At 36.2% G+C, this 20873-nt stretch overlaps 1 protein-coding gene and 1 long non-coding RNA gene across 3 annotated transcripts in view; one reads left to right on the top strand and one right to left on the bottom strand.

The window, feature by feature from the left end:
* Positions 1–20873, top strand: part of LOC141380742 (uncharacterized) — a 125416-nt gene that overhangs the window by 48271 nt on the left and 56272 nt on the right. The gene's annotated exons all lie outside the window — the stretch shown is intronic.
* Positions 12007–20046, bottom strand: LOC141380740 (tartrate-resistant acid phosphatase type 5-like). The gene is made up of 5 exons (XM_073940933.1): positions 19769–20046; positions 17768–17895; positions 17495–17686; positions 15792–15939; positions 12007–12404 (listed from the first exon to the last, which is right to left on the bottom strand). Exons 1-5 carry the CDS (start codon positions 19979–19981, stop codon positions 12159–12161), a joined length of 927 nt encoding a protein of 308 aa, XP_073797034.1. The 5' UTR covers positions 19982–20046; the 3' UTR covers positions 12007–12158.

Raw genomic sequence — 20873 nt, 5'->3', positions numbered from 1 at the left:
CAGTAATTAGAACTTTTATCCTGCAATTCATCTATTTCTTTTTATTTTAGTGATTAGAACTTTTCTCCTTCAGTTTATCATTTTTTTCTTTGTTTTACTGTAATTACAACTTTTCTCCTTCAATTTATCTATTTTCTTCTTTATTCTACCGTAACTGCAACTTTTCTCCTTCAATTTATCTACTTTCTTCTATATTTTTACTGTAATTGCAACTTTTATCTTTCAATTTATAATTCTTTTTTATTTTATTTTAATGTAATTGCAACTTTTAACCTACAATTCATCTATTTTTTTTTTTATTTTACTGTAATTGCTACTTTTATCCTACAATTCAAAATTTTTTTAATCTTTATTTTATCTTAATTGCAATGTTTATCCTGCAACATGTATTTCTTCATTATTTTGGCTTGGCTTAGCATATTTCCCCCAATCCGTCAACCTGACATCATCAGCGAAAAATTGCCATTCCAGAGCAGAAGCAGATTTTAATTAAAGATTAACCAAAACAAATAGTTTTTTTTTTTCGTAGACTAAAATGCACAGATTAATTTTTCACCTAAAACCTAACAATGTGTAAAGTAGACATTGTAAATGTTGATATCATGAAGACTTCGGGGTTTTGTTTTCTTCCACAAATGCAGATGCAAACACGAACACCCATTTACTAATTTATCGGTTTCGTAAGTCCGAAAAATGGATTATTAAAATGAGAAGACACTAATGCCCTCTTTTCACTCCAAAATTGCCTTATTTGTGTTTATTCAATATAAATACATCGAGCTGTTTCTATTGGATTGCACAGCCTTGAGCCATTGGAGGAATTCTCTGCTGGTTATATTAGGTTAAGGGACGGTTCTGGCATAAGACAATAAACACTAAATTATACAATCACTCATATTATCATTATAAAATCTCCCTGTGTCGGGGTGGACGGTTTTTCCCATCTCAGTGTTTTTAAGGTGAATTACGGCCTCCACCAGAGACTGTGGGTGGCTCTTCTTGATTATGATCTGAATTTATTTAATTTGTGTTCCTCTCCAGAGCCTACGAGCATTTCAACAGTCTGCCTTTATTAGAGCCGTCCACAGATCGTACCCCAGCAGATAATGTATTCAGAGAGCCTGTATGCTGCATAAACCCATATCATTAGATACCAGGCTGCCCATCAAGGCTGCTTTTTCGGAATAATTTACAAATCAACTCGAATTTCAAAGCATACATAACTTACATGGCGTATTAATGAGAGTGTGTTAAAGGGATAGTTCACGTATTACTCCATTATAATGGGGGAAGTGCAGCCTTAAAATGAGAATTGTCATTTTGATAATTTATGCTTTATCACTCTATTTCAAACCATTAGAAGTTACTAGTTTGTCATCAGGAGATTTTTAGTGATGTATATTTATATAAAAGAACAAGGTTAGAATAAGATAAGAGCTTTGTTTTACATAAATGCATATGTTACACTGAATCATGGTGGACTAATATGTTGGCATTTTATCATTTTAAAGGGGATCTATTATGCAAAAGTTACTTTAATAAGGGGTTTAAACTTAGTTGTGTGTTAACTGTGTAAATAAATATCCAGAATCCAATGCTAGAAATTAATTGATTCAATTAATTATAATAGAAAGCATGGTCTGCTTTCTGTTCGTTGCTTCAACACGTCAATGCAGCAGCCATCTATTATTATGTGTTTAGGTACTGACAGTCTCTGTTCCGGATTTGTTTACCTAGGTGAATGTGTAAAGTATCACAAGCAATGTATCAAAATTTCACTGATTTCCTAAAATAAACTTTGCATTTGGGGATATTCCAGAGCAGCTCTTTGATAATGCGCTGAACTCTCCTTCCTCTCTATGCAGTGTTGGATGAAGACAATATCCAGCCTATTCCTCTTTCTTTTTCTACTTTGGAGAAGAGAGCAGAACAAAGTATCACTGCTTGAACTGACTCTGAAATGTTTTACATTTTTTTCAGAATGGATTCATTAATACGCAAAAATTTCGGACTTCAGTGTGCAAAGACCTTTAGGGTGAATAATTAATAACAGGATGACCTAACCTTTTAAAATAAGTCGTTATGTATTAGCAATAAACAGGCTGAAAACCACAGACTCGCATTAAAGTATAGGGACCTTAGCTCATTCCTTACAACATTGGGATGTCAAAATAAGGGATACGACATCTCAATTCACCTGTATCACATGTCTTTGAACTGTGGGGGAAACCGGAGCACCCGGAGGAAACCCACGCGAACATGGGGAGAACATGCAAACTCCACACAGAAATGCGAGCTGACACAGCCAAGGCTCGAACCAGCAACCTTCTTGCTGTGAGGCGACAGCACTACCTACTGTGCCACTGCGTCGCCATCACCAAATTATTATTATATTAAATAATATATTAAAATAACTAAATATTTTAGTCTGGAGCTGTTTCATTGTAAATAAACAGTTAAATGGTCAGTAATATGTTTTATAAATATTATTATTTACAAAGGATAGAATAAAGAGTATACATTAGAAAAAGCTGCAAATAAATTAGCAAACATTTTTAACAATTAAAATTAAGAATTATCATAAAAAATCAAGGTATCAAATCTCATTAATCTTTACTGTATGTCTTGAATATTCTGATTAAAGAGCAACAAATGAATCTCTAATTTAGATTTTTCGTTTGATTACATGAAGTAACAGAGGTGTCACTTTAAAAACACACAGATCTAACATTATAATGGAAGCATTCAATTGCTTTCCTAACTTTTTATGCTCATTTATGACAAAAAATTAGTTGTGTTTGAAAGAAAACCCACCAAAATCGACATATTTTGATATTATTATTGTTATTAATTATGTGTGTTTATACCTGTTCAAACCATTCAAACACACACCCAAAACCAAGACTTTCACTCCACTTCAAATCTCGTGTACAGAATCAGTTTGGGAAACCGCATCTATTTATCACTATGGAGCATCTCAGCAAACAGTCACCCACCACTACATGAGTGTTTAATTGATTGCATAGAAGGGGCAGTGGCACCTGTGATGAAAATGAAGGGAATCCTTTTGTGTTTATATATATATTTTTCAAAGTGTTTTTATGCCTAAATAAAACAAAAGCACATAAAAGAATCACATTTAAGAGCAAGGGGCGTCCCCTGGTGGTTTGGCGGTATGTGTTGCTTATAGTGTGGATTGGTTCTTTATTGCCACCCTTCATAGAAAGATTGAAAATATGGGAGAATAATGGGAAAATACATTTTATGAGTTGATGGTGGGATTAAACTGTAAAATATTGGAGAATCCCGGGAAAAATGGGAGAGTTGACAGGTATGCCCTAGCTGCATCTGGAAATTGATTTATTGAAAGTGTTGATGTTATTTTATCTCAAGAAGATTTGAAATCTGCATGCACAAACAGAACGCCATATATCAATCTAATCATTAAAAATAAATAAACCACGGTTTACACTTCTGCAGTCAAAAACGAGCGAGACAGTCTAATAAACCCTAAAAGTAAATATGCAATAAAGTAATGCAATAACAGACAGCCCGAGACGTGTCTGCCTGTGATGCGCGGGAGGAAGCCTTTTGAATATTCACATTCAGAGCCCATCCGTTCAGCTCCTGCGTTCTTTACATAAGGAAGCGACAGAGTTGATTTTTACACTGTCAGGAGAAAATGTCAGGGCCACTTTCCATAATGTTTTTTTGACAGAGGCGGTTGCAAAGAGAAAGAGAGCGAGTGAAAGAGAAAAAGAGAGAGAGAGAGCGAGAGAGAGAGAGAGAGAGAGAGAGAGAGAGAGAGTGAGAGAGAGAGTAAAATGCATACACAAGAAAGATTATTCCAGCTAATCAATTTCAAGATTTTCAGCAGTCTATTACTGGCGCTCACACACAAGTTGTTTTTTTGTGAATTGTGGGGACATTCCAAGGGTTTTCATTACTTTTATACTGTACAAACTGATCCTAATCCTAAATGTTTCCTTTACCCTATTCCCAAACCCTACACGTAGCCCTACCCATTATTAGAATACCGTGAAGTTTTACTTTCTGAGATATTTTTTAGGGATGTCCCAATCAGGTTTTTTTGCCTTCGAGTCCAAGTGATTTGACTTTGAGTATCTACCAATATCGAAACCTGATCCGATACTTCTATAGTACATAAAGAATGAAGAAGAGCGATCCAGCATGTTCCTTATTTTTATATTTAATTTACCTTATTTTATCATTCAACAACTCTGTTAACAAACAGAGCATTTCTGTCAGGTAGCTTGAACAGTCAAGTAATAACTAAAACAAATTCTTCACTTTTGAACTTTAGTGCAACAGTAAATATGAAACAAAAAGTAATATAAAAACAGATAACATCTCAACTTAAAATATCTGGCAAGAATTCGCAAGTTTACATATCTCACAGTTTGCTATGGCAATGTTGTCATCATTAACCTTTATAACTCTCTCTCTCTCTCTCTCTCTCTCTCTCTCTCTCTCTATATATATATACTATCTACTCTCTATTTTTTTTCCAGGCCTGGAAAAGTTTTGGAAAAACAGAAAAACTCACAAAGTTTTGGAAAAGTCATGGAAAAAAAGATATGTGTGTACTTGAATATTGGTTGTTTACTTCTTTTCTGTGTTTGGCATTATCTAAATAAATTTTACATAGATATAAATATAAACTGAAACTAAATAGGTTGCGTGCTTTACGATATGCTGTAATAAATTTGAACATCATTGTTTTTCTTTTACCATGCATGATTAAAACACAATTACATTGCATGAAACATTAGGTCATGAAAATTTACTTGAAAGTCTTTGAAAAATCATGGAAAAGTCATGGAATTTTAGTAGTAAAAATGTGTAGGAACCATATGTGTGTGTACATCTATCTATCTATCTATCTATCTATCTATCTATCTATCTATCTATCTATCTATCTATCTATCTATCTATCTATCTATCTATCTATCTATCTATCTATCTATCTATCTATCTATCTATCTATCTATCTATCTATCTATCTATATATATATATATATATATATATATATATATATATATATATATATATATATATATATATATATATATTTATATATTTGAGTCCAGAGCAGGAGGTAACGTCCGATTCCAATCGAGTCTGAAAATGTGTGAACGGCCATTTATAAATCTTTAGAAAAATTAAGCATGGCCAGACAGAATCTGTGAATATATATATATATATATATATATATATATATATATATATATATATATATATATATATATATATATATATATATATATATATATATATATATATATATTTTTTTTTTTTTTTGCCATTTCTGTGCAGAATTTTGTAAACAAAAAAACCGTGGAATGATTTTAAGAGTATAGTTACTATAGACTTCAAACATGAAATCAAACCTTTTTTATTTTTAAGACAGTAGCCAGACAGAAAGTGAAGTGGGAGAGAGAGAAGGGGGTTGGGTCGGGAAATATCCTTGAGCTGGTATTTAAATTTGGGATGCCCTGAAGTGCTACCGCACCACATGTTGGCATGCTTACCACTAGGCTTTTTTCAAACTTTTATTTATGGTTTACAATAGAGCTGAGCCGATAAACAATTTCATATCGTTCTTTCATTTTCTTTTCAGCTTAGTACCTATTATTAATTAGGGGTCTTCCACCGTGAAATGAACCGCCAACTTATCCAGCACATGTTTATACAGCAGATACCCTTCCAGCTGCAACCCATCACTGGGAAAATGCCCATACACTCTCATTCACACACATACACTACAGACAATTTAGCCTACTCAATTCATATAGAGCATGTCTTTGAGCTTGTGGGGGAAATCGGAGCACCCGGAGGAAACCCACGCCAACACAGGGAAAACATGCAAACTCCACACAGAAATGCCCACTGACCTAGGCGAGACTCAAACCAGAGACCTTCTTGCTGTGTGGCGATAGCGTCACCCACTGCGCCACCATGTCGTCCTTATATAATAACATTTCTGAATAATAATATAACTGAAATTAATATAAAGGAATAAATATATATTTGCACTCATTTACATAAGTAAATAGACTCAGTGATAGGCTAAAATGTCATTATACAAATTTACACACACACACACACACACACGCACATACACAAAAACACACAATGCTTCATTCAGATCTCCACAGTGAACGGGCGTTTATGGAGGGGCCCTCGAGATGGTAAGAAACGAACAGACTGATAGCACAGATGGCCTAGTCCATTCCCAGTACCAATTAATCCCCAGTTAAATCTGACACATCTTAACCTGCGCTGGGTCTCATTCAGCACTACAGGAAAACCCATATGGCAAGGAGACACTTTCAGGCAGCAATTTAGACCTGGCATGGTGCCACCAACCCCCCCTTTTGCCGCTAATAGACATGTTTGTTCTACACGTCTAGTCAGCATGCGGTAGTACTGTCCGCCTGCTTTAATGAGGGCCAGTTTTGATATCACCTTGTCTTACATTCATTGCTGCAGGAGCGGAAACAGAGCTAGAGATTCATCAGAGGAAAATGCCTCATTTTGAGAGTAAAAATGGCATTCAGAATGACTACAGGGAAATGTCACGTATAAAGCGTTCAGACAGACCTACAAAAGACGTCAATGTGCTGCATAGGAGCTGTGCGTCAATGTGATTTCATCCTCGTTTTATAATCATTTGGCTTCTAATGAAGTGTACACTTTTGTGAGATAATGCTAAGCTAATATGTTAAGGCAGGGCTTAGGAACTTTTTTCAGCAAAGAGTCACTTCTGATTTTCTTGGCAAATAAATTTTTCACAAGAGCCATTTAATATAATGATTATATATGATTAAAAAGCTATATATTTATACCTGTACATATTCTAGAAAAAAACTTATAGTCTAGAAATGTATGTGCTTTATATATGCCCTTATTATAATGAAGCATGGCTTAATCATAGTAAAAGTGTAAAGATTTTTTGACATATTTATTAGCATTTGTAATATAGCAAAACCACATATTGTATGTAACTAAATCTAGTTTAAAGCAACTTTTTAGAGGTAATGACTAGCTTGGACCACTTAAGGCCCTGTCATTGATATTCAATTGATCTTGTTGTTTATTGACATATTCCCGGACTTTGGTCTTTTGAATATATTACTTGTTCTCAGGTAACGTGTTTTGGCTGAGTGCAGAGACAAGTTAATAATTAATAATGTTACCACATGCCTTCATTTCCTATAATGTATAAACCTATTGTACGTTATACGTTTATAATGGCCATTATTGATTATTAAAACTAATATTCAGCAAAAGAGAGGGTGTGTTTCTTATTTTTCAATGAGAATGAAATAAGGCAGTAATGTTATAGGCTCTGTTTTGTTATGAATATTAATACAATGAGATGGCGGTCATATAAAATTTAGCTGCCCGACGCCTCAACATTTCTGCTGTCTGTTAAGTTGCTAATATCAAAATGAAAATAGGCAGTTCTTTATATCATGTTCATTTTATTGTTAAGATAGATATTGTTAAGTGAAACAGCGTAGCCAGGATTATGTGAATGAGGTTATAAAGTACACTGTTCCCTTTAAGGATTTACATGACATGTCCTCTGGAGTTTGTTTCACAATGTTTTAAACTACAATATTTGAATCTACAGCTTAGTTTACAACGTTTGCAATGTTTACAGTGCTCTACTTGCATTAAGTCTAAATCCCAAATATCAGAAAAGATAACAGATTGTTGAGATTTAATTTATGTCAGTAAAAATGTTATTGATTCATACACTTAATGACAGAATCCATTTTATTAATTTTCCTTCTTTTTCTCTGATTTACCACAGCGGAATGAATTACTTGACAGATTTATGTATTTTAGATGGTTTGTGTATGTGTTATATGTTTGTAAAAATAATTTCTAATTGCACCTTTAGTAAAGACTAAATACACTGTCTTGTCCCGATAGGTGAATTTAAAGGTTTTTGCAAAAAAGCAAAAGTGGAAAATCTTAATTTGTCAAAAAATAAAAAAATAAATAAAAAAAAAGTCTAAAGTGACATTTATGAAAAAAGTTATTTTATTTACTAGATAATTAATTTTCATTACATATAAAATGAAACTCTGAGCCTAATTATAGGAGCCTGATAGAAAATGCTAATTTACAAAAAAAAAGAAGTCTGATGGATTTAGAGGGTTTTCTTGAATTTAAATTATTTTGCAAATTATGTTTAACAGAGCAAGGACAGTTTCACAATATGTCTCATAATATTTTTTCTTCTGGAGAAAGTCTTGTTTGTTTTATTTCAGCTAGAATAAAAGCAGTTTTAAATTTTTTAAAAGCCATTTTAAGGTCAAAATTAGTGGCTATATATTTTTTCTATAGTCTACAGAACAAACAATTGTTGCACAATACCCTGGCTAATTACCCTAACCTACCTAGTTAACCTAATTAACCTAGTTAAGCCTTTAAATGTCCATGCCCCAGTAGAGCTTTATGTCTAGCAACGCCCCTGGTTGGTGTAATAAAGTATGGTTCAAAAACCTGGTATTAGTACTTTTGTTGTTTTACAGACTTAATGCTCTCTTTCTATTTATATCACTTCTTATACAATATATTGTTTCAAACTACAAAAAATTCAATAAAAGTCACTTTGTTACACTCCAAAGTTGAACATTTACCTTCAAAGTAAAAAACAACAACAGATCAAGGTCCTTCAATGCACTTCAAATCTGTAAATAAATGAAAAACATCAGTGAATTACAAAAACAGCTCATCAGCAGATATATCTTTTACAGCAGTGGTTCTCAAACTGTGGTACGCGTACCACTAGTGGTACGCGGGCTTCCTCCTAGTGGTACGCGGAGGAATCGCTGAATAATGAAAGAAACAATTAACACTTTTAATCCTTTGATGCGTAATATAACATCGATGTGATCAGCATTGGCTGTTTTGTGAAGCGTACGATCACAACGCTGTGCTTAGAATGTTTATTTTAGTGCTTTGTGACATAAGCTGCTGAAAATCAGTTTCCGAAGTTTAAGAATTGATTCTGAAGGGTGATTTGACTGACATGAAAAGTAGCCAATCACAGTCGACCTTTTCTAGTCGCGTGAAACGTAAGGGCGGGACAAAGGCTTTCTGTGTTGCAGAGACAGAGAAAACAACTTAAAAACAAATGTTTTGTTGAAATAATGCTTCTCGGATGTTTTCACTATAGAGATGTCTAGCAGAGTAATTAAACCGCGGACATATTTCCTGCCTTTTTGATGATCTACATACACGTTTCGCTCTCCAACAGCCAGTCGACTCGCCTCTGACCTGTCACTCCTCTAAATACAGTCTGAATGGCGGCGCGGGAATGGAGGTATTGCGCAATTACTCATTTCTGCAAATGTGGCGAGTGCTTTATTTTAACACGAGAGAGCGCATTCATGTACGCAAATCGCTAAAACAGATATGCTAGCTCCTAAATAGGCTTTTTTTTTTTCAAATGAACTCCAAGTCCTCTCATGATCGCCTGTGTGCTCAGATTGAATACAATCGCGATCTCTCCACTATTAAAGTAGACATTATTTATCTTTATTCCTTGACTAAATTTAGTCAAAAGTATTCAAAGTTATCAAGTAAGTTATTTAGAATTAGATTGATGCATGATCGATGACAATGCAAATGGTCTTCTTATTTGGCTGTGTTGTGAAATGAAACTTACTTTTAGCAAAGGGGGACTTATTTCTTTCTGGATGAGGTATTTGTTGATTTAACGTTATACATTTAGCTGTATTCTGATCTGTCTTAAAGCATTACAGGTCAAAACAATTCGTTGTTACTTATTGTTTATTTATCAAAATTAACAATAAGGCTCTTAAAGCACAGCTTTGATAAATGTAGTGTTGTCATATTTCAAATAATTCAAGTAAAATGAAGTCATTTATTTTTTTTTTTACTGACAGTGTACTTGTATTATTTTTTTTGTATTTTAGATTAAGATCAAGTGTAAAATAAAATCTACATGTGATGTACAGCTATTTAAGAAACAGATTTGCCATATTGTAAAGAAAAATAGTGTAAAATATGTAAATAAAAGGCTAAATTTAAATATTTTTACCATATACTTTAATTAAACCTTTCAAAGCTTGAAAATATTGTTTAAAAATGGGCAAAAAGTGTCTCTATGGCCTTAAAGTTTATGTGGTAGTTTTGCCAGTGCTATTGAAAAAAGATTAATTGTCATGAAAGGAAAAATCGACCATACTTCCTTTGTTAGTGCAATTTCCTATACATGTAGCTTTGAGATTTAAGCAATTAAACCATTCAATCAGGTTTACACTTAAAAAAAGTGATTTCATAATGAAAATCTGATTATTTTTTTTCAAAAGTAACCAACTAGTACTTTTTAAAAGAGTACTTTGTACTTTTACCTAATATTAGTATTATTTACTAAAATTTGTGTTATTTTAGCAGTGTAATAGTATTTTTACTTGAGTAAAAAAAAAGATTTCACAAGCATTAAGTGCAGGTTTATTATATTATTAATATATGATTAATAAATATTTTTATTATTATTATTATTATTATTAATGGTTTTTATGTGTATCTATTCCTATGCAATGTTTTATGGGTTGCTGAGAATACATTTCAGGTCTTCAATACATAGCATGTCAGTCTTGAAAAAAAAATAGGTGCTGGAATTGATTTTCATTAGGCTGTGCCTGTATGAACCCTGTCATATGTACATTTAACATTTCAAGATTTGTCTAAAAGTGTATGAATATGACATATAGCCTATATTTATGAGGTCCAAGCAACATTTCCAGCTTTTGATGAATAGGCTATTATGAATACTTTAAATTTAAGTACAGCAGTTTTCTTTTTACTTTTTAAGAACAGCGCCATTTTTTATGAACCTTTAAAAGCACATTTTAACTAAAACGTTTTTTTTTTTTTTTTACCTGCAAGCACAGTTAATGTTCAGACTATTTAAAATGTTTAAAGTGACTGACAATAATACATATTCTTAATAATAGGAATTAATCTGCATCGTTTTTAAACTGTGCACACCTGTAGCTGCTTAATTAGGCCCACAACGCTATTTTTAATACTGGTTAAAAAATAGCGTCGTAAGGTGGTACTTGGAGAGACAATTTTTTTCTAAGGTGGTACTTGGTGAAAAAAGTTTGAGAACCACTGATGTAAGTAAACCCATTGTGCTGTTATGTTGACATGATTTTTATCATTATGCATTCCAGCTGGTAAAACGATCAGCTAAAACCAGCTTGACAAGCCTGGTTTAAGCTGGACATAGCTGGTTTTGGCTGGGCTCCCAGCCTGGCTAGGCTGGTCAAGCTGGTTTCAGCTTGTCATCTCCCAGCCCCTCTAAAACCAGCCTGGTTAACCAGCTAAAACCAGCCAACCAGGCTAGGCTAGTTTAAGCAGTTTTTTTTCAGCAGGGTGTTGTTGCAGATGAAATATAACACAGATAATGCGATTTAAATATTTTCCAGTTGGCTAGATATTAACTAATAGTCATTCAAACATCTTTACCGAAGCCTCTCTAGACGGTTGGTCTCGCGCGTCCATTATGTTTGTAGTTTATTTACACTTTTCACACGCATTTGTAGTTCTATTGGAATTTGGGTCCAATGCGCAATGTACTGTGGGCAATGTCAGCGGTTAAAGTATGAACGCTTCTACACTTAGATTTTTTGCCGGAATTAGCAAACCATCCGGGAATACCTCTGGCACACTCTTTTCAACAAACTATGGTTTGGGACATACTAGTTTTATTTTCAAATATTATTTAGGACAGATAATATGAGGATTGGGACGCAGTTGTTTTGATTCACTAAAAGATTCAGTTCATAAGAGTCATTAATTAAATACGCTGGTTACACTTCATATTTTTGATTCACTCAAAAAGAGTCACTTATCTACTACGCTAAAACTGAGCCCACTGTATTTGTGCAATAGTGAATCGGTTGTTTTAAAATGAATAATAATACTGAATCAAAAATACAAAGTGTTTTATTGTCTACAGAGCAAACCAGAGATGAATTAAAATGTAAAATTCAGTCTAAACGTAAACATACAAGGAACTGCAATGAAGAGTAAAGTGCGCAGAAGTGACTTCTCTGTTCATTAAACTCAGACTAGGTCAACTTCAAAGTTGGACTTTGCGTTTGTGGACGGATGTCTGGTAAACACACTTCCCGTCGGGCTGCAGGTAATTGATCAGCATCTCACTTGTATTGACTTCAAAGTACACGAAGGATCCTGACGTCTGATTGACGGGGCTGGAGAACAATTGCCAAGCCGAGGGGAAGCTCTTCCTGTGGTCGGTGGACGAATCCTCCTCAACACCAGCTCCACTGACGACGAACAAACTCCCATCATCCTCTCTGATGAACTGACAACAGAATAAACAACTCTAAGTTTTTTTGTGTATTGTTCAAATTGACCACCCTTTCGTAATGTTGGGGGCTGTTTTTGCCCGATTGACTTCCATTATAATGACATATTTTGACTGCAAAGCCTTGACACCATATAATCATGCATTCTTGATTGTGTGTGGTTTTCCCTGTTGGGAAGAGGTCAAAGGTGTAATATTTACAGTTGATCATCAGTTGGCAGAATTAACGGTTTAGACAGGCCCTGTGCAAAAAATTATTATATGGCGTAAATGGAGTAAACAGATTATAGTGTGTGTGTGTGTGTGTGTGCATAAATACACTTACTATATTTACTTTATTCTGAGAGCTGAGCTGCTTATTTTTGTTTTCCCAGACATCAAGGTAAGTGCGCAAAAGTCACTAAATCACTCACACTATATACTCCATATAACTCCAAAGTCAAAATCTAAAGCTGCATCCCAAATGGCACACTACACACTTATGTACCTACACACTCAACAGCATGGTATATAAATTTAGTGTCATCCCAAATGGAACACGAAAGACTGATTAAAGGCTGATTTATACCTCTGCGTCAAGCGCACGCGTGTGCTACGGCGCAGCATACGCGTTGACGCATAGCCCTACGCCGTGGCCGTTGGCGTAGCTGACGTGCACCTCTCAAAAAATTTAACTACACGTCGCACCGACGCGTAGCCAAGCTCTGTGATTGGTCGGCTTGGTAGCGCTGACGAGTCTGGGCGGGACCGAGAGCGAGTGGCCCAAGCCCAATGGAGCGATTGTTTACAAGTGTGGAGTCCCGTGAAGGAGGTCTGGATGGAAAGTTTTGTTTTGTGTTTACCTCAAAGGTAAAGTTGTTGCACGTCCGCTGGTTCCTGCCTCAAAATGAGCGAGTTTGAGCCACTTGTACATTCAGAAAAAACAAAATACTAGTGAAGAAACTCGACACAAAGACACATTAACACCTCACTGCCAACTAGTGTTTTGCAAGTGTTAATGCAGACCAAAAGAGACAGCGCGCAGAAGTATAAATGCACAGCTACGCGCGTTGTATGCGCCGTGGGTTACACCGGTCGCTTGATGCAGAAGTATAAACCAGGCTTATGCGTGGACGCATAGCCCTACGCCGTGGCCGTCTATGACGACCAAGCTCTATGATAGGTCGGCTTGGTAGCGCTGACAAGTGTGGACAGGACCGAGAGCCGCGTGAGCCTGATAGAGCGATTGTTTACAAGTGTGGAGTCCTGTGAAGAAGCTTCGGATAGAAAGTTTTGTTTTGTGTTTACCTCATAGTTAAAGTTGTTGCACGTCCGCCGGTTCCTGCTTTAAAATGAGCGAGTCTGAGCCACTTGTACATTAAGGAAGCATTTAGAAAAAACAAAACACCATTGAAGAATCTCAACACAGAGGAGTATTAACAACTCACTGCCAGCTAGCGTTTCAGAAGTGTTATTACAGAACAACATAAACAGCGAACGGAAGTATAAATGCACAGCTACGCGCGTTGCATGCGCCGTGGGCTGGAAGCGATGATGAGTGTGGGCGGGACCGAAAGCCGGGCTAGTCTGTTGGAGCAAGTGTCGACTGTTAACAAGGAGCTCCGGATGAAGACTGTTGCTTTGTGTTTACCTTATGGTTAAAGTTGTTTGCATTCGCTGTGGGTCACGCTGATCACCTGATGCAGAAGTATAAACCAGGCTTAAGGCTGCATCCAAAACTGCCTACTACTCAGTAGGTACTGCATTTGAATTTAAACGTACTACTAGGCCACTAGAAAAGTATGTTCTATACAGTATGAACGTGAGAAGTATGAATGGAATTCGGACATACTACAGCCGCCATTTTGTCATGGTTACGTGACCTACCTGCGTCAGATGTGTCGCTTCACTCCCATTTATGAATTCTCTCACGGGGCATCATGGAATAGCGTAGCGCACTTCAGAATCTCGCAAGAAGTAGCAGGTCCTCCGGGTAGTTCTCGCATACTGATTTTTGAATTCTATGAATTTGGACATACTTGCCTCGCATACTGATTTTAGTGTACTATACGCAGCCTAATGTTTTTTTACTAAGTGGAAATTCAAACTGTTTCTCGGATGACGTTTGACGGTTGCCAAGTTAGTGAAATAAATGACCAAACTACCAAATAATACCTGCCATGAGTATAACCACATTCACCATCAGGAGGCGGTATAATCACAGTCGTAGGAGAATTTTGCTTTCATAATCCAAAATAAATAAATTAAACCAACATCAGTGCGCGAAAGCATCGCCTCCTCTGCTACATGACTAAAGCAGCGGCTTTTGAGTGTGTGAAGTATCCAACACAGGCCCGAATTGGCTAATCGGGAGGACCGTGAGAATTCCCCTTGGGCCGGTCCATTTTTTGGCCACGAGTAAATCTAGACAATTTTGATTATGATTAATCATAATGCTTTAATTGCTACAAAGAAGATAATTGGTGGTTCATTCTGCTGTGGCAAACCCTAACAAAGCAGGAATTAAGCCGAAAAAGAAGGATTGATAGAAAAGATTGAAAAGACCCTTAAACTTAATATTACACTTTTTGTTTTAAACTTTTATATTAAACTTTATTATTTTGGCCTTTGGGGTGACTCAGTGGTTAGCACTGTTGCTTCACAGAAAGAAGGTCGCTGGTTTGAGTCCCAGCTGGGTCATTTGGCATTTCTGTGTGAAGTTTGCATGTTCTCCCCGTGTTGGCGGGTGTTCCGGTTTCCAGTGAATTGGATGAATTAAATTGGCCATAGTATATGTGTGTGAATGAGTGTGTATGGGTGTTTCTCAGTGATGGGTTGCAGCTGGAAGGGCACCCGCTGTGTAAAACATATGCTGGATATGTTGGCGGTTCATTCCGCTGTGGTGACCCCTAATGAAAAAAGGGACTAAGCCGAAGCAAAATGAATAAATGAATTTCTGCCTAAAGCACCGTGTTTTAAACAGACGTTATGTGGCAACACACAATAAAAGATTACTTTCCATGTGTCATCATCTAACCAGCTGTGGCAGCTTTATTAGTTAACTTATAGTTGTAAATAGTTTTGTACACAAGAAACATCTGGGAACGAGTAAATAAAGCTCCAAATGGATGGATTTTAAAGTCTGGCATTGTTTTTTGTCTGCTATCTGCTCATTATATGTCATGGAAACTCAGTTTTTAGGCAAAGGGCAGAGAATTTGACATTTGACTTAGAAAATGAATCCTTTAAATAACAAACATATTTCTTGTTCTGATAAAACCCTGCTGTGTTCAGAAGTGTTTGTTCTCAATGAGAGTTTCTTCTTTAAATACAAGGAGCAATTGATCAGAAGGGTAAACATTAAAATGTCTAATATTGCAGAGGAATTTGTCCTAACACACTGACCTGCAGACTGTGATCATGACCAGACAGATATAGGGAGACGTTGTACTTCTTCAGAAGGGGCCTGAGTTTTGATATGAGACATTTGGTTGGACCGTGATGACCAATGGACCAGATGGGATAGTGACCGACCACGATGACAAAATCTGCCCTGAGGATTAATAAGCAAGATTCATTTGATGACTATCAGATTTATTTCAGTTCTCCTGTGGAATTTTCCCCTTATTTCCTGCTGAACATGTGAGGGGTTGTGTTGTGTGTACAATAAGCTTTGTGTACCACTCAAATCTACTGTCCTTGTGTTCACGATTAAAACACTGAATTAAACTGTAAAAAAGATGAATATTTTGCATAAATCTGTTAATCAACTTCAGTCCGGATCAAAACTACTAAATGTTGTTAAATATTACAGGATTTTAACTCTCTAATTGCTAAGTTCATAATGATATCCGTGATTTGCAATAAGTATGCGAATTGGGAAACATCATTATTTTGGATGCGATATATCCCGATTAATATTTATATAGAACAATTCAGTTAAAGTTTCATATAAATACATATTGTTACGTTTCACGCATGTTTTGTGGTGTTTCGTTGTTTGTTTTCCGTTTTGCGTTCTCTTCTCTCTTTCTTGTTTCAGGTGTGCAATCATTGGTTGAGTGAGCTGTCAACTGCTCAACGAGCGGCCTGTTCACTTGGTAGCTTTGCTAGGTTTTGTTTGCAATTGCTGTGTTCTAGTTTTCTCTTTATTGAGAGATTGATTGATTTATTAGATAAACTTGTGCAGCTCAGTTTATTGTCTAGTGAGAATTTGAACGATCTTCACGAGAACTGGATTATATGAGATCTTGTTTTGCTAACGGCTAACAGTGTGTACTTCACGAGAATTTTAGTAATGTTAGCAGTTTAGGATAACTATGTATTAGTTAGTTAACAGCGGCGTTGCCACATGTATAATTATGTTTGGAAGTTATGAAGTTTAGTTAAGCTACATGCTGAAGATTACGGTTTTGTTTCTGCATTTTTCTTTGATCAGTCAGTTTGGTGGGTTGGGGTTTAGTTTGATCGTTTTGTTATATTTATTTCTTTGTTTTGGCAACACTCCTGTTTTCTTTATTGAATTCAATTATTTAAAATTACATTTACATTTTCCTATGCATTGTTTGAAATTTTCTGTTTAATAAATACTTACTTTTTGTTTCACTTAACAAGCGGTTGTGTCTTCTCCTTATTCATCCAGCATCAGTAGACTCACTGATTGTTACGTTATACCCATTTAATTATTAAACTTAAACACGTAACAATATATACAAAGGCATACGCATGAATTAATGTTAATGTTATGTTTCTTTAATTCATTTTTCAATTAATGTTAATTAATGTTTCTATAGAAACAATCAACAACTGAATTGTTTAAGATTTCTTTGTTTTTAATTTGATTGTGTCATTCGCAATGCTTTATGGGAATGTAGTAATTTCACTGTAAAGTACACAGTCTTGTATCTTTGTTTGTTGTCTGCCTTTTATTTACTTCTCAGCTTCAAATTAAAGTCTGTAATGCTGTGATTCTCCCAGTAGCCAGTTAGTTTTTTTGTGCATAGCTCATAACACAAATAAAGACTATAAAATCCCTAGAATTTGGAAAAACACTTGCAGAACCGGCACTGCTGAAAACTTAGGTGGCACTAATGCAGTCTAATACTCACTTGGTACTTTGAAGTCTCTGCTCAATCCATGCCATTTGTTTGTTAGCAGCAGCCAAGTCCTCTGGCCCTACAGGATCGAGGCCGTCGTATGTATTCCCACACACAACCACAGTGTCGGTCATCAGGATGGTGAGGGACGTGTTGCTGTGAGGAACCTTGAAGTTCAGCTCATAATAGAGGTCTGGGTAGATCCTGAGAAGCACGAACAGAAGCTCCCTGTGGTCATTAATGCTCATCTTTACATTGTTTAGCAGTGTTTTAACTCTGGCTCACCATCTTTCAGACCGGCTGGAGTAGGCGATCTGCGCAGACACATTTCCACGATGATCATGATTTCCTGCTATCAGATACCACGGTATGGTCATCAGTGCAGGATGAGAGAACACTTGTTCATAGCTGAACTGAAGAGCAGAGATCTCTGCATTAGAATTTAAAACATTACTTAAAAGAATATTACAAATTATAACACATATTCTGGGAGGGGGATAACTATCATACTTTTCCCCAAAATTGAAAGAAGACTAAAACGTCATAAAGTGTAACAACAGTTTATATATCCACAAATACATCAAGATTAGAATAAGAATAAAACATATATACAGTTGAAGTCAGAATTATTAGCCCCCCTGAATTATTAGAACGCTTGTCTATTTTTTCCCCAATTTCTGTTTAACGCATTTTTTCAACACATTTCTAAACATAATAGTTTTATTAACTCATTTCTAATAACTGATTTATTTTATCTTTGCCATGATGATAGTAAATAATTTTTGCTGGATATTTTTCAAGACACTTCTATACAGCTTAAAGTGACATTTAAAGGCTTAACTAGGTTAATTAGGTTAACTAGGCAGGTTATGGTAATTAGGAAAGTTATTGTATAACAGTGGTTTGTTCGGAAGACTATCAAGAAGAAAATAGCTTAAAGGGGCTAACAATGTTGTCCCTAAAATTGGGTTTAAAAAAATCAAAAATTGCTTTTATTCTAACCAAAATAAAACAAATAAGACTTTTTCCAGAAGAAAAAAATATTATCAGACATACTGTGGAAATTGCCTTGCTCTGTTAAACATCATTTGGGAAATATAAAAAAAATGAAAAAAAAAAAAAATCAAAGGGGGGCTAATAATTCTGACTTCAACTGTAAATATTCATTCATTCATTCATTTTCTTGTCGGCTTAGTCCCTTTATTAATCTGGGGTCGCCACAGCGGAATGAACCGCCAACTTATGCAGCAAGTTTTTACGCAGCGGATGCCCTTTCAGCCGCAACCCATCTCTGGGAAACATCCACACATACTTACACACACTACGGACAATTTAGCCTACCCAATTCACCTGTACCGCATGTCTTTGGACTGTGGGGGAAACCAGAGTACCCGGAGGAAACGGGTACCCACGCGTACGCAGGGAGAACATGCATACTCCACACAGAAACAACTGAGCCGTGGATCGAACCCACGACCCAGCTACCCACTGCGCCACTGTGATACACACCACACCTGACACCAGCAACTGAAATCTGCAGGAAGGTGGCTTTCCAGGAACAGGGTTGGCCACCCCTGTACTAGGGTATATTTGGCACAAATATTTAAAATTACTCAAGGAATTTTAAGAACTATGTGTTGTTGTTTTTTTGTTGTTGTTTGTTTGAACCAAATCGGCACTCATGTCGTGGTACCATTATGTTTCAGGTCAAATTAAAGCAGCTTGACTTAACTCTCATTTACGGAGGAGCTGAGCTACCTTCGTGGAACCTAAAATCCAGAATTGGTGGAAAAAACTAAACTGAAACGTAAACGGCTAGCCAAAGCTAGCTAAGGCAAAAGCTTGTCTGCGTTCTATTCCTCTGCCACTAGAGGGGGCTATTTATCTTTCTTTCTTTTTTAAAACTGCATTATCAGAGTGTAAACCAGTTCATTGATCTCAAATACCCTTCATTTTGTCCAACTGTGCTCTTCAACCTCTCCAGACCTGTTACTTCATCATTACAAACATCAAACCCTGACGATAAGCATGCAGTTAAAGGGCTAGGTCAAGCCAAAATTAACATTTCCTCGTCATTTACTCTAAACTTGTATTCATTTCTTTCTTCTGTTGTAAATAAAACTGTAAACTGATGTTGAAAACCAAACTAGTAAAAACAAATCATAAGAAACTCAAACAGGTCTGGAACAACTATTATATTTCCTTTTTGGGGGGGAGAACTATCCCTTTAACTTGAGGAAACACTGCCTTCCTGATAACGTTACTGCCTCAGAGAACGGTGATCACCTTAAAGCGAGTGTCATCTACGTCTTTGACTCCATCATAGTAGAAATTATCCCCAAGACTGAGGACAAAGTCCAGACCGGAGCTCTGAGCAACCCGGGCCAGTTCTTTCGCAGTGTCGGCCTCATGTGGAGTGTAGAAGGGGTATGAAGGACGACCACCCCAGTCCCCAATCCCTACAAACCTCAGAGAAGATGCTGCAGAGACAGAAAACATTTGCACTTCAACCACGTCTTGAACACTGGGTAACAACTGGTTTTATAAAACATAAAACTTGACTAACTCTACAGAAAGCAATAAATTTTAGGATCACTTTTACAATACTAATTGAATATGCAAAACACTTCTTGCTCTCATTTAGGAATCGCATGAATAATACCATATTTTCAGCTCTAAACGACCATATTTGAGGTAAATTGTCAAGTAGTTTGTATTACTAAATGCTAACTATCATTTGTGCCTCAGTAATTATGCCCTCATCATGCGCTTATGGCAAGCCGTATTAACATTGAACCTAATATGGCAAGCCATTTAAAGGGGAAATAAAGCCATACTAGTCAACCCTCCCTCTTTTCCCGGGATTCTCCCGTATTTTACAGTTATATTCCGCTGTTATCCCATAAAGATATTTTGCAGTATTTCTCCTGTATTTTCAGTCTTTCTCTAAAGCAGGGGTCACCAATCTCGATCCTGGAGGGCCTATGTCCCTGCAGGGTTCAGCTCCAACTTGCTTCAACACACCTGCCTGGATGTTTTAAGTATACCGAGTAAGACCTTGATTAGCTTGTTCAGGTGTGTTTGATTAGGGTTGGAGCTAAAATCTCCAGGACACCGGCCCTCCAGGAACAAGTTTGGTGACCACTGCTCTAAAGGGTGGCAATAAACATTAAAGAGCCAATATTCCCTATATGCCCCTCGCTCTTGAAATGCAAGTCTGTCCTGTGCTTTCATTTTATTTCAGCATGAATACACTTTGAAATAAATAATAAATGTTGGGATTCCCTTTACTTTTTATTACAGGTACCATCGCACCTCCTATGCAATTCTAAAAACAAATAGCAGTGCGTGGCTGTTAGCTGACGCGCTCCATTGTGATAAATAGATGCTG

This window comes from Danio rerio, chromosome 24 (assembly GCF_049306965.1).
Source record: "Danio rerio strain Tuebingen ecotype United States chromosome 24, GRCz12tu, whole genome shotgun sequence".
NCBI lineage: Eukaryota > Metazoa > Chordata > Actinopteri > Cypriniformes > Danionidae > Danio > Danio rerio.
This window is presented reverse-complemented; position numbering and strand designations above follow the sequence as displayed.